Source organism: Equus quagga, chromosome 10 (genome assembly GCF_021613505.1).
Source record: "Equus quagga isolate Etosha38 chromosome 10, UCLA_HA_Equagga_1.0, whole genome shotgun sequence".
Taxonomy (NCBI): domain Eukaryota; kingdom Metazoa; phylum Chordata; class Mammalia; order Perissodactyla; family Equidae; genus Equus; species Equus quagga.
Window position 1 is genome coordinate 56,870,227 of NC_060276.1, and position 14,758 is coordinate 56,884,984.

Below are 14,758 nucleotides of genomic sequence, written 5' to 3' on the forward strand. Positions count from 1 at the left end.
CAAAGGGCAGTAAAATTACCATAATTGGTTTTGATGAATCATGATGGATCCCCAAGTTCTGGGCACCTTCTGCCTGAGAGACTTAAAATTGCAGCTCTTGTGAGAGAGGAGGGGGTAATGGTGGTTTGCTGTACACCACCTTATCCACCTTATGAAATTTTGTTCTTGGAGAAATGTGACAAGAGATTGATATTTCAGCTGCATTTTATAGTATATGCTAACATTTTAAGTTGGTAACAAATAGGGAAATATATCTACTGATACATTATATAGCAGCAATTCAAAATTGATTGCAGTGGTTTTTTATATTGCTGTTTTCTGAAACAACTTTTGGATGGTCTGATTTTTGTAACTCTTATGAGTAACCATTAAAGATTTATTTGCAGGAATAAACAGCTGGGTAGCAGTATAACGTATACTGTGCAAATCAGAAATGAATGGCCTTAGAACAAAGTGCATACATCAAAGTAAAATAATACAATTTCTGTAACAAGCTGTATTGGGGGAAAAAGGTGCAAATGGCTGAAAAATAAATAGTGAACACCTGTGCTGCATAAATTAACCACCTGGTTGGCAATTTTTTATTTGACTCATCTAAAAGGGTGACTGTTACAAGGAATTAATAAGACACATTCACTTCGAGGTTTTCCTTTGTTACTACCATTAATTAATAAGCATTACTAGATAATATCAGAATTTATACCCCCAGATTCTCAGGGTTATATAATTAGTGAAAAAAAAATGCATTACACAAAGCAGTATTCAGCAGTTGCGATTAGGTAAAATTATCTCAAAAATATTGTTACACTATATTGTAAATGGCTTTGAAATTCAAATTAGTAATATAAATGACTTTAGATTTCATTTATAAAATCCATTTTGATATTGAAACTTTTTATAAGAACTAATGATGCAGATCCTTGCCCTTTCTATGTTAGAATCATAGTAGCATTTTAGAACTCAAAGGTTTCTTTGAGAGCTTATAATCCGGCCACATTCATTTACAACTGACAAATGTGTTTTTATACTTTTCAAATACTTTAAAATTAATAAAATTATTTTCTTCTGAAATTTTCCTGAAAAGGTTGAATTATCTTTTTTAAGAAACTTTTTCTTTACCACGATATAAAGTTTTAAATTTGAGGGAAGATAAGTTCTTTTTGATGAACAGAATTTTGCTTACTGAGGAATTAAGTGAAATTGTGATAGTTTTCTGGGGTTTTTATAAACTTCTAGTTAGGTATTAAATTCAAGCTTGGCAGAACTCCAGAAATATTGTGGTGGTTCTTAGTAGAAAGTAAGGACACATTGTGTTTTTATTGCACGTTTTCCATAGTGCTTGGGATTTCACCGAATCATGATGTTGAGAACAGTGAAACTTAATAGCTTATGAATGTAGAACAAATTCACAAAGAATAATTTCTTTCCTTACCTTTATCCCTTTAATTAAATATTCTGACTTATACCTTTGAGGTTGTCCAACACTGGTTAATGCATATCATTCATGCTAGAAAACCCACTGTCTCAAAATGTTCTAAGAGGGCCTCTGACTAGATCAGTTTCTCTGCTCAGTTTCCATGGTGTCATCATCATGGTCTGTTATAAGAGAAGTTGCCATATTCTGTCTTATCGTAAAGTGTAATTAATTATCCTGTCATTTCTTAGTTTAATCTTTGGGCGTGGAACTTTTGCTGAAAGTTGTCACCTTAGATCCCTCGTGAAACACACTTTGGTTTATTGGTTTTCAAAATAATGAAAGAGAATACAGAATGTGAACAATTCTGTAAAAAAAATATGCAAATCACATTTCATATTATCGCTCTTCATTTTTAATGTCACTAATGGCAATGGTGCTATTGTGTGGTTATGTGGCTAAAGAGCTTTCAACGTGTGATCTCAGAAAACCTAGGTACACGAGTTTTGAGTTGCCTGTTGACCTGTGGGGAGTTTAACAATATCTTATATTCGATTAATATCTTATATTTGATTAACCTTTTAGAGTTTATAAAATGCTTTTTGTATATTTTAGCTCATTTATCTTACAACAGCCTCATGAAGGGTAAGACAGATGGAATGATCTCCACTTTACAGATGAGAAATCTGAGAGATTAAGTGACTTGCCTAATATCTGCTAAATAATGCATCTAGGACTAGAACTTCTCCATTACACTTTGCTAGATCTGAGAAGTACTGTTGTAATGATATCAAGTCATTTTTTTCATTATATTTAATTAGAATTACTAGATTATAACAGTAAATATCATGGCATTTTATTTCTTGACATTTAAAATAAGTTATTTTATTCTTTCATTGTATCCTTTTTTATTGTAGTGTTTATTGTGATAATTTTAAATAAGGCACTTTTTTTCACTGCACCCAGACTTCTGAATTTACAATTTTATTTTTTTCCTGGCCTAATTTTTTGTGTTTTCTACAATAAATTTGTTTCATATGTATCTCCATCCTGTGCATGTACAAACCATTATTCATCAAGCACGTTTATAGAGCAGTGCAGTAGGTGCTGTGATGGGCACACAAGAATAGATGTTAGGGTCTTCACTCAGGGGAATTAAAGTCTAGTTCAGAAGATAAAGTGTATACTCGATACCCAAAGGACTATTAAAAAGGAACTGATAAATAAATGCAAGGCAGACTGCATGCATGTATTATGGGGCCATGGAGTAATAGCATGATGAGTGTGGTTCGGTTAAGGAAGACTTCTCAGAAGTGAAATTTAAACTTTTTCTTAGAATGGATACGTTATTGAAGTATGTGATTATGTTTGGAGGTAGGGGAATTGTTATAGGGAGTGGGAAAAATAGCCCAGAAGAAACAATTGTTATGGGCCAAAACATGGAGATTAGAGTTGATAAATTGGGAGTTAGAGATGCCATGTTGGAAAGTAGGAGAGATGAGACCAGAAGACAGTAGATAATGAAGGTGATTTGGTTTAGAGACCGGAAGAGGAAGCTTTTGTGGGGTAGGGTTTAATTCTGATATAAGGAAGAGCTACTTTTAGTTCTTGAGCAATCTATTAGCAGTTTATTTACTTCCTAAGGCCTGTCATGTTCAGGGCATTTTTACTGTTGAGCAATGTTGAGAACTAGAGCAACTTAATGGAAATGTAGGTTCTGTGGAGAGTAAAACATCATGGTGAAATACATAACGGAGACGCACTGAGCTGGAACCTGCTGTATCAGTCAAGGCTATAATGGACTGAGAATGTTAACTATAGTAGTAACTTTGAAATTGGGGCTTCCAGTAGAGTGATAGACACTAATACTAACACAAAATACAGTAGGAAAGAATGCAGGAAGATCCTGTTAGATACCACATTGTGACAAACCGACTTAAACTTTCATGGCAGTTTTTTTCCAGCTCTGTCACACCACCAGTAATAATAATAATGATCTCTGATAACTACCACTGTTGAGCATTTCCTATGTGCCAAGCACTCTGCCAGGTTCTTTGCATGCGATGCCTCGTTTAATCTTCAAAACAACCTTGTGAGGTAGTTGGTATTATCCCTATGTTGTAGATGGATAATGGAGGTCAGAGAGGGTAAATAATTTGTCTAAGTTCACAGAATTCTCTTCTCACAGGGTCAGGGTTTGAACTTGATCTGTTTGTTCTGAAGGCTGTGCTCGTAAGCACTGTGTTGATTTTTTTTTAAATGTAATTCCCCATCTGCCTTAAATTCTCAAAAATGTACATGCGCTGTGGCCTGCTAAACACTAAAGTCTTTATGTGTGTTTTTCAAATCTTAATTATGTTGCATATTGTATCAAAACCTTAACAGATGAATGTTTAATGTGTGGGTCACATAAGGCAAAACGTACACTGAACTGGGTAAGATAAATGGGGTAAAGAAATAAAAATTGCCATTAAAAGTTAAATAATATAAAAAGGTAGCCAAGTGCAATTATCAAAAGCATGGTGATGATTATTATTATAACTTGTCATTAGTCAGGATTTGCATGAAGATGTTGAAGAAGCTGGTGCACTGCAGAAAAATCACGCTGCTGTGACATCCGCGAACTCCACAGAAGCTGCAGATTCTGCTTGCTTGCCTACAGAAGATGAGTCATTAAGCACTGCGAGCTGTGAAAGGCCTGCAGAACAAACTCCAAGCAGTGATGCAGAGAGTGCTCTAGAAGTAAATGATGCTGAAGCGACAGGGGAGAAAGAAAACCATTGTGATGATAAAACTTGTGTGCCATCAACTTCAGAAGAGGAAACAGGTGAAAATGTGCCTACAGTAGAAGACACGGCGGAGCAACCAAAGAAAAATAGGATTACTTACGCACAAATTATTAAAGAAGGCAGGAGATTTAATATTGATTTGGTATCAAAGGTAAGTACCAATTTTACCCATCTTATCGTACAACAATACTAATTTTCAATTGGTTGAAAATAGCATCTGGGCCCATAAACCCAATTTTCATATTTTTATTCTTTTAATTGTAGAACATTTGTTTTATAAAGAGGTAGTAGCCAGAAGTTTATAATTCTGTTAAAATAGTCTTTAAATATAGGTTAAAAATACAATAAAAATGCTCAGTGCTGTATCACAAGGATACTTTTGTACTCGAGCACATAGTCCACCTGATGCTCTCCTACTGCGTGGACACTATGATTTCTATCAAGAGAAAAATTCTAACAAACCTAATTACAGATCCATGTTATTTATAATCAATGTATTGAATGAGCTTTGTTTTAGCCCTTAGTTATAGTAACTGTTCTATCATCTATATGATGATGAACATTCTGAATAACCCAGTGCATTTTTGAAAAGTCATCTGTTCAGGTGTCGGGGCTTCAGAGGCTAGTATAATAGTAGCGGGGCAGGGGGCTGGGAAGAGTGCTATTCTACTGTCTTCGGTTATGTTTCCATCCTTAACTCTAGTGTTAGGTAAGTGTGACTTCAGAGGAGTCACTGAGTCTTACGAGGGTGCAGTGTTGCACTGGATTTATAGGAAGCAAGGCTAATTTAGTGCAAAAGAATAGAAAACCAGTAAGATAAAGGATAATGGCCTTAAAGGGTTACAGTGTAGGGCTGGGTGAAAGTGGAAAGAAACAGAAACCAAATTCCATAAGTTGAGGGCAAACAATGAGAAATTGGAGAGAAGTAGGAGAGGATAGTGAGTAATAACATCAGACTCGAAACTAGGCTTTTCAATTTAATGTGCTCTTTTGAAGTTCCAAGTTATAAAGAGAGAGAGTAATGCATGCTCCTCCGGTTTGCTGACAATCCCGTGTCCTCATACTGGTGCTCTCTTTAAACCTGATGCCTGAAAATGTGACTATCTTTTTACTACCCATTGTTTCTTTCTATCACATGGCTCTCTCTGTCTGACGATTCTGTCCTGGTCTGAGTTGGCTACTGCCTTGATCCTACTTCATATTTCTGCCCTGTCTATTCCACCTTCTCCACCTACTTTGATCCTGCCATGCTTTGAAATCTAGCATTCTTTCCCTGTTACCTTGGCTATTGATTTCTGGGTGGAAGTTTAATCATTGCTCACTAATAGTCTTCCTATTCTCATGAGCAGGAAGTAAGTTTAAAAAAAAAAAACAAAACAAAAAACTGAAGCAGTCAAGTAACAAATGGGCTTTGTTCTGAAAATTGGATTTTGAATTAGCTATTTGGAATTTGGAATGCCTAACTTAAAAAACGATGATACAAGTAGTGGTTAAGAATCGAGGCTAGTTCATAAAGTGTCTAACCCTTGTGGTAGCTGAAATACCACAAAGGTCTTGCAAAGGAAAATGATAGAAGAGGGCACTGTTTTAATTTTTGGAATTAGTGTAGGAAACTATTTACTTGTATAAGAAAGTGCATGCTGGTTGTGCTGGAGAGGAAGGTAGTTTAATTAGATGCTGAGACATTTGAGAAGACTCTGAAGGAGATTTCTGGGTATTTTCATGAGTTCGAATGGTTAATAATAGTGGTTCTCTTAGGGTAAGTTGAAAACAAACATGTCTAGAGGAGTCAAGGCAGTTGTACTTTGTCCTGCATAGTTTTCATGGGCTCACACATTTAAAAAATGTCTACTAATAATCTACGATACTTACCCTACAAGGCAGGAATAGCTAAAGAACATGCAACCATAGCAATACAAGAGGCTTATTATCATTTTTTTTAATGTTAGTCAGTTAGTGAACATTTATTGATACCTGCTGTGTGGAAAGCAGTGTATTTCATGATGTTGGCAATCGGTAACTCCTTGGAAATTCCATCTGTTCTAATAATTGCAGTTAGTACATCTAAGTTTAGGATGATTGCCAAGTATCTCCAGCCCTGCCTCTTTCTTGAAGTCCAGTGTAATATCTCCAAACTACTTGACATTTCTACACACATTCCATCTCAAAATCATCATGGTAAAAGTGACAAGTGCTTATAGTTTACAAAACACATCCAGGTATACAGCCTTTTAAAAAGTAATCTTATAGGGGCCGGCTGGGTGGCTCAGTGGTTAAGTGCGCACGTTCCGCTTTGGCAGCCTGGGATTCGCCAGTTTGGATCCTGGGTATGGACATGGCACCACTTGGCAAGCCATGCTGTGGTAGACATCCCACATATACAGTAGAGGAAGATGGGCACAGATGTTAGCTCAGGGCCAGTCTTCCTCAGCAAAGAAAGGAGGATTGGCAGTGGATGTTAGCTCAGGGCTAATCTTCCTCAAAAAAAGTAAATAAATAAATAAAAAAGTAATCTTATAGCTCAGGGTAGGTTAGTTAAATGAAATACTTGATAGTCTTATACCATTTATGCTAATAAAGAAGATGATCAAAGATGATGTTCTTACAATTAAAACTCATTTCTAACAAAGCCAATACCCTTAATGATTATGGAACCAACATGCCAAGTAAACCAAAAGTTGTTAATTATTAAATCCAGTTCCGATTATTTTAATCAGATTGAAGTATTCTTTAGCCTCTCCCCACTGTGAAATTGCTGTGGCAGATCACTTAGAGTGATGAAAAAGAGGCTTAGGTTTAAATACGGTACATATTTGTTAATTATAACCTTCTGACAAAAGGTTAGTATAGTTTTAATTAAAATGTTGTTTTCATTCTTCAGTGATATTTTAAATGCATTATTTTTTAAACTGGCATTAAATCTTTATTAGATCTTATTAAGTGAAAATATATTTTATGTTTGATATGTTAATATTTGTGAAATTATTATGACTACTGAGGGATCATTGAATTTCAAGTATTTGTGTTTTTAAATAAATGAGGTATTTGAAGTACTTGTTTTTTATTACAATTATGGAATTAAGACGGCGATATCTTCTTAAAAACATGGGCTCTCTCAGTTGTGTAGTGTAAGGGGCTGGAGGTAATGAAGTAACATGCCATATTTAGTCGGGGTAATTGGATTAGTTTCAAAAACTGTGATGTTAATTTTGTTTTGTTCTCCACAATGCTGGACTAATATAATAGTTTATACAAATTCACCTAACTGATATTGATTTACGGAAAGTCTTTACTGACCTCATGGATACTGAGACTAATGGTTTAGTTCGATTTTTGAAATTCCCTTTTTCTTTGGAGTAAAGCTAATTTTTCTTTACTTTTTCCCCTTTATTACAGATGTAACATTTACATTTTTAAACATTATCGAGTTATAGACACTTAAAGGTTCTCAGTATAGGAAATAGCTAAATCTGTTGCATTTAACCAGATGGTTAAATTTAAAACATGTTAGGCAATACTGCTGAAGTTGCTTTTGTCTTTCTGATATTGCTTATGAGAGAGATGTTGAAAGATTAAATCAATCCCTCACATGCATGCTGGCAATAGCTGTCGTCCTCGCTTCTTGAGAAAGACACATCTCATATAAATCTAGACTTCTGGCATTATGGAGGGACCTTATGATTTGATGCTTTTGGTGGAAATGCATAACAAGTGTTTTTCTTTCTTGGTTAATGAGGAGGTCCAGCTAGCCAGTTTCTTCTTAATAACCACTTGGCCTTGTAGAAGGCTCCAGCCCCTTATCTAAAACCCTCGGGACCTGGTGTGTTCTGTTATTCAGATTAAAAAAATATTTTAGAAAGTAATGAAGTACATATGCTATATGTGATGTAACATTCTCAGCAGTATCTGAGGAGGTACTCTATAATTAAACATATTAATATTTCCGCAGTCAAATGTATAAATATTTACTTTAAGTGGGATAAACACGGAAGAGCCTTATATCAGTTTGGGTCAAGTTTTATTGCCAAGCCAGTTATGAAAAAGCTTTGGATTCCAGAGTTTTTTGGGTTTTGAGTTTCAGATGATCAATTGTGAACTTGTAATAAGTTGTGTTTTGTGTTATAATATTAATAGGTTTAAAGATTTTTTACAAATAATTTAAAATGTAACAAATTTTACCTTTATTTAGTGTTTATCAACTTTGCCTCTATTTCACCTTTTATTTCATCCTCCAAAATATTTTCTTTGTACAGCTGCTGTATTCTCGAGGATTGCTAATTGATCTTCTAATCAAATCTAATGTTAGTCGATATGCAGAGTTCAAAAATATTACCAGGATTCTTGCATTTCGAGAAGGAAGAGTGGAACAGGTACTGTGCTGATCAAGTATTGTAACTGAGTATGAGCTTAATTGTTGATTATGGTTCGTTTTGGAAGATAAGCAAATAAGATTATTTTCCTGGTAAAGCAGCAAATTCCAATCCTGCATGGTGATTTACAAATGTAAATAGTAAGAGATTGCTCAGTTAAGAAGTTTAGTGTTAATTTTTTCATGAGTTATTCTGCAGCTTGATGTTGGTGTTGAGAGGGTGTTAATTTCAGGCAGCCTTGGTAGATTTAAGCTGTCATTTGCTCCCAGTTAGGAGTGACATGCCACTGGTCTCGTAATGGCATAAGGAGCAACTTGGCAGAATTAAGTAAAAGAGCTCACAAGTTAATTAGCTCTGAAGTCACAGAGGTGCCATTAGTACTGGTGGAAGGTAACATGAAACAGCCTGACTAGAATGGAAATAATAATCTTATTATATTTAAAGGGAAAAAATGTAATTTGGAATAATTGTATCACTAGGAAGCAGTTTCTTAACTTAAGATCATGTTTTTCAGGTTCCTTGTTCCAGAGCAGATGTCTTTAATAGCAAACAACTTACTATGGTAGAAAAGCGAATGCTAATGAAGTTTCTTACATTTTGTATGGAGTATGAGGAACATCCTGATGAATATAAAGGTATTGTTTTTCATTAAATTGTGTTCTTCAATTTTGAGCTTGCTTATTATTTTAATGTGCTTGCTCTGATGTAGTGAGCTACTTGCTACTCTTCTAAAATACATTCTTACTCTGCACTATCCAGTTGGTTAGCCATTAGCAACATGTAGCTTTCTAAATTTAAATTAATTAAAATTAAATAAAATTTAAAATTAAGTTTCTCAGTTGCACTAGCACATTTAAGGTGCTCAGTGGCCACATGTGGCTAGTGACTATTGTTGCCACTGTGCAGCTATAGAACATTTTGATTATCACAGAAATGCTGTGCTGGGTGTTAACTTTTATTCTTGTTAATACTGCTGTCAACTGGTTCTTCATAGGTAATACTCTCTTCTCATTGTTCCATTAATTTTTTTCATCAGTAATTTTAAAAATGCGTATATTTATCCATTTTTCCAGGATTACTTTTGCTTAGAATATTGAATTATTCATTTTGACTGATTCAGAAAAGAGGCTAGATGGTATGAGAGGGAACCACTGGATTAGAAGACATAGTTTGTAGTCTTGGCTTCGACTCATCTTACTGTGTCATTTGTGGCCAGTTACTTCACAGTTTGTTGAAAATTGAATATGCCATTTTAGTATCAGAGCCTTACAATTTCGGTAAAAGTTATCCAAAATGGGAATATACGTTTGGGCTGGAAAAGTTATCCAAAATACGAATATACTATTGATGATTTATTTATAAAGTTACAAAGAAAAATACAGCAGTTTTTTTTTTTTAACTAGGTAGAATATTAAAAAAAGCTCTTGCTCTGAAAGCTTCCGGTGCATTAGATACTGCCAAATTGTTCTCCACAGTGGTGTAAAGTTAGAATCTCTCAATAAATTTTTGTAATTTTTATTCATTAATATAAATTATTTCCATAAAGTTTTTGTGTTTTGTCATGAAATTGTATTTCCTACCACTAGCAGTCCAATTAAAGTTTGTTCTGATCTTGTTTTAAAGGAGTTTTTACAGGTCCCTGATGTTTTAAGGTAGGATTATAAGGCAGTAAGATTGATTCCACTAGCCACACAGAAATTACCTTCCTTACATTTTAGTCCCAGTTCATTGTTCCTAGTTTTAGTAAGAAATATATATTTCAAAAAAATCAAGTATTACTCTATTGTCTTCACCAAAAACTTTCCATTTGTCATATTTATTTAATATTTCCAAGTGCAATTACTGGCATTATTCTGCAGTTTTAATAATAATTAAGATCATTGCCAACCATGGAAGCCTATTCTGATGGTTAATGAATTAGTTAATGCTTTTCTAGTGTTTTAAATCTGTAAAATACTAAACGAAAGTTAAAATTTAAAAATTGTGCCATCAATCCAATTAGGATAGTGAGATTGTTTCTAGTATTTTTTTCTCCAAAATCAATGGTCTCTGTCTAAAATATAATAATATTACCACCTGTGTCCTTTGCCAAGTGTTTTAAGCAGACTTGATCTCATTTTTGTGCAGTGGTTTTAAATTGGTTTGTTTCTGATTTTAATTGACAAATTTTCATTTTTCTTTTCATAGCCTATGAGGAGATTACATTTTCTGAATATTTAAAAACTCAAAAATTAACCCCCAACCTCCAATATTTTGTCCTGCATTCAATTGCAATGACATCAGAGACAGCCAGCAGCACCATAGATGGTCTCAAAGCTACCAAAAATTTTCTTCACTGTCTTGGGCGATACGGCAACACTCCATTTTTGTTTCCTTTATATGGCCAAGGAGAACTCCCTCAGTGCTTCTGCAGGTAAGACTGGCATTGGTTCTCTTGTCTCTTCTTAAGGTGATAATTAGTTACAGATGAAAATTAGAAAGACAAAAATGAGATTTATTGAAGATTTAGTATATGCAAAGATATACTTTGTTGTTCTACTCTTTTATAATTTATCTATTTGCCTGTCTACATATCTACCTAAATGATATATTCAGTTTGGCCTGTTTTTGAGCTTTATAAAATAGAATCATACTGTGAATTCCTTTACTCACTCAATGTTATGTTTCAAAGCATCATCCTTGTTGTGTATAATTATAGTTAACGTATTTTCATTGTTATACAGTATTCCATTGTGAATGATTTATTCTTCCATTTTTCTGTTGATGAAGACAGTATATATCCAGTTTTTTGCTGTTATTAGCATCCTCTGTTTCAGGATATACATGTCAAGAGTTTCTCTAGGATAAATATTTAAGAGTGGAATTCCCAAGTCATGGGATATATGAATATTCATACAAGATAGTGCCTGATTGCTTCTCCATAGAGTTGTACCAATTTACATCCCCCTAGCAATATGTAAGAATTCCCATAGCTCTACGTCTTTGCCAATGTTTGGTATTATCAGAATTTTTAGTTTTTGTCAATCTAACTCACATAAAATATCATCATATTGTGTTTTTATTTTACATTTCCCATATTACTTATGAGGACGAGCGTCGTCTTCTATGGTTGTTGGCTATTTATGTTTTCTCTTCTGAGAAATGTTTGTTAGTGTCTTTTTCCCATTTGTGTGTTGTGTTGTTTTTTTCTTATTGATTTGTAGGAGTTTTTGTATATCCTGAATACCAATCTTTTCTCAGTTATATGTGTCACATATATCTTGCCTTATGGTATTTATGATGCATGGAGATCATTAAGATTACTGTAGTCAAATATAGCGATCTCTTCTTTTAAACTTAACTCTTTTGAGGGTAGTAGAGCATAGTAGTTAAGAACCTGGACTGTGGAGACAGACTGCCTAGATTTAAATTCTGGCCCCTTCATTTATTAGCCATGTAACTTGGGACAAGTTACACAATTATGTTTTCAAAGAATCAACTTTTGGGTGTTTTGATCCCCTCTATTTTAGCTTTGTGTCCTAGTTCATTAATTTCTGTTCTTTCTTAATCCTTTATTTTGCTTTCTTTGGGTTTTGTTCAGCTCATCCCTCTTTGTCCCTGCCAATTCTTAGGCTGAAACCTAATGAGTTGAATTTTCATCTTTTAAAATTTTCTAATAAAAGCATTTAAGATGATAAAGTTCTAACTAAAGTTCTAACTCCTGTTTTGAATCCTACACAGTTATTACGTATTCTTTTCATTATCTTTTAGTCCTAAGTATCTTTATTTCCGTTATGGTTTCTTCATTGACCCATGATTTATTATGAGGTGTTTTAAAATAGCTAATTTGCTTGGTTCTTCTTACCATCTAATTTAATTGTATTGTGTCTAGAAAATATGTTTTTATGGTACTCAGTCTTTGAACTTTATTTTATGACTTCATATGTCATCAGTTTTTGTTATGTTTCCATGTGTGCTTGGGACAAAGGTGTTTATCTAGTTGTTGGGTACAGGGTGCTCTAATTATTGGTCTTGGAGTCTAATAAGTCAACCCTTGAGTTGTTATTTTCAAACTTTATTTTTATTGGGGATTTTCCTTTAATCTATCAATAATAGAGAAACGTGTTTTGAAATCTCCCATTATAATGTTTGATTTGTCAATTTCTCCCTATAATCCTATCAATTTCTACCTTATATTTATTTTGAGGCAATTTATTAAGGTCATAACAATTTATAACTCTGTAATCTTCCTGGTGAATTTAATATTTTACATTATCTGTTGACTTTCTCCATCCCGAAGGTATTTTTTTCTTAAAGTCTACTTTGTCTGATAGCCAAATAGCTACTCCAACTTTTTAGTGTTTTCCTATTACATCCTTCTCCATCTCTTTGTTTTTCAGTTTTTCTGAGTCTATATTTAGAGCTCTACATAGGATATTATTACATGTTTTTAATCCCGTCTGACAGTCTCTGTCTTCTACCAAGCAGGATGAGTCCTGTTAACAGGAACCTGTTCCTTCCTTCTGAAGGGTATAATTTTATTTTATTTTATTATTATCATTTTATTTATTTTTATTGCAGTAGCATTGGTTTATAACATTATATAAATTTCAGTGTACATCATTATATTTTGATTTCTGTGTAGATTACATCATGTTCACCACCCAAAGACTAATTACAATCTATCACCTAGTTTACATCTGTTGGTAGTAAATACTTCCTAGTTGGTGTGTATATGAAAATAACTTTTTTTTGTCTTTTTGTCTTGGGTAAAGATTTGCTAGGTAAATATTCCAGTGTTGGCAATTCTTTTCTCTCAGTACTTCAAAATTTTATTCCACTGTCATTTGAGTTCCATTTTTGCTGTTGAAAAGTTTGATGTCAGCTTGTCATTTCTTTATAAGTAATATCTCTTTCTCTTAGACTGTTTTTAAGATAGTTTGTTTTTGGTGTTCTGCATTTTCACTATAGTGAACTTAGGTGATGGTTTCTTTGTATTTTTCTAGCTTGGTATATGTTGTACTGTATGAAATTAACAATATTAAACTGTTTTGATCTATAGTTCCATTTGGTTCAAACAACTACATCGTATTTCTTCTATCTGTGAATTGTCATTTATCATTTTGGAAAACTATCAGCCAGTATCTTTGCAGATAGTGTTTTTCCTCCATTATCTCTCTTCTCATCTTTTTGGAACCCCAAATAGATAATGTTTTAGAACTTAGCACTCTCTCTTCCCTATTTTTTAATCTCCCTTTCGTATTTTCTGTCCTCTTGTCATTCTGGCTGCATTCTGGGTACTTTATTAAGATCCCTTTATTAAGATTTATTAAGGGTAGTTTATTAATTCTCTTCACGTGTGACTAATCTGTAGTTTAGCCCTTTTATTTTTTTACCTTGATATTTACCTCAATATTTTTATTCTACTTTTTCCCCTTATCTTCATTGTCATTGATATTCTCTTTTTCTTGTTCATTTTTTTCATATATAGATATTTTACATTTTGTCATGTGTTGTTTCTGTTGATTCATGTTAATGGTTTTATTTCCTTATGCCATGCTTATCTTTAAGAGTTTGTATTTCATTGATTTTAGTCTATGGAAATCTGGGGACCCAAATTAAGGCTGCTTTCCTTCAAGATTTGTGTTTGTTTCAGCCAGAATACACTACGCCTTGGGACCATTTCAACTCCCTTCGGGGGATCCTTATTTAATAAAGGAGCCCCCGATCCGGCTCCCACACTGATACGGGCAGCACGACTTGTTTTTTTTTAAGTGCAGTGTTTGTTGCTCAAAGCTTCAACTTCAGCTCAGGGTTTATTTGTACTGTGCGTAGGTGTGTGTTTGGGATTGGGAGATTTCCTGTGGACATTTCTCCTATTTCCTTCAATCTCAGCAGTGCAATAAAAATTATGTTTAATGTAAGAAATAATTTTTTTGATAGTAACAGGAAGTCCCTTCACAGTATCCAGCCCAATATACTGCTGGAAGTAGGTATTTTCAAATCTACCTTTCTGAACTATGTGATTTTATGAATGAAGGTGAGAATGTTATTAATTTGAAAGTAACTTCATTCTGAGTGATAGGTCTATGTATTTACAGACAAGTTCTTCCTCTTCCAATGACTTGCCAGAGTAGGGCTGAATAGGAAATGCATGTTCCTCCTCCCCCCCCCCCCCCCCCCCCCCCCCCCCCCCCCGCCCCCCC

At 34.0% G+C, this 14,758-nt stretch overlaps 1 protein-coding gene across 1 annotated transcript in view; it reads left to right on the plus strand.

The window, feature by feature from the left end:
- The window catches only part of CHM (CHM Rab escort protein), a 162,420-nt gene that overhangs the window by 67,787 nt on the left and 79,875 nt on the right, over window positions 1-14,758 (plus strand). The window contains 4 exon segments of the mRNA XM_046673579.1: window positions 3,967-4,354; window positions 8,457-8,573; window positions 9,088-9,208; window positions 10,761-10,986. Of these exon segments, the coding sequence (XP_046529535.1) occupies window positions 3,967-4,354; window positions 8,457-8,573; window positions 9,088-9,208; window positions 10,761-10,986 (852 nt within the window).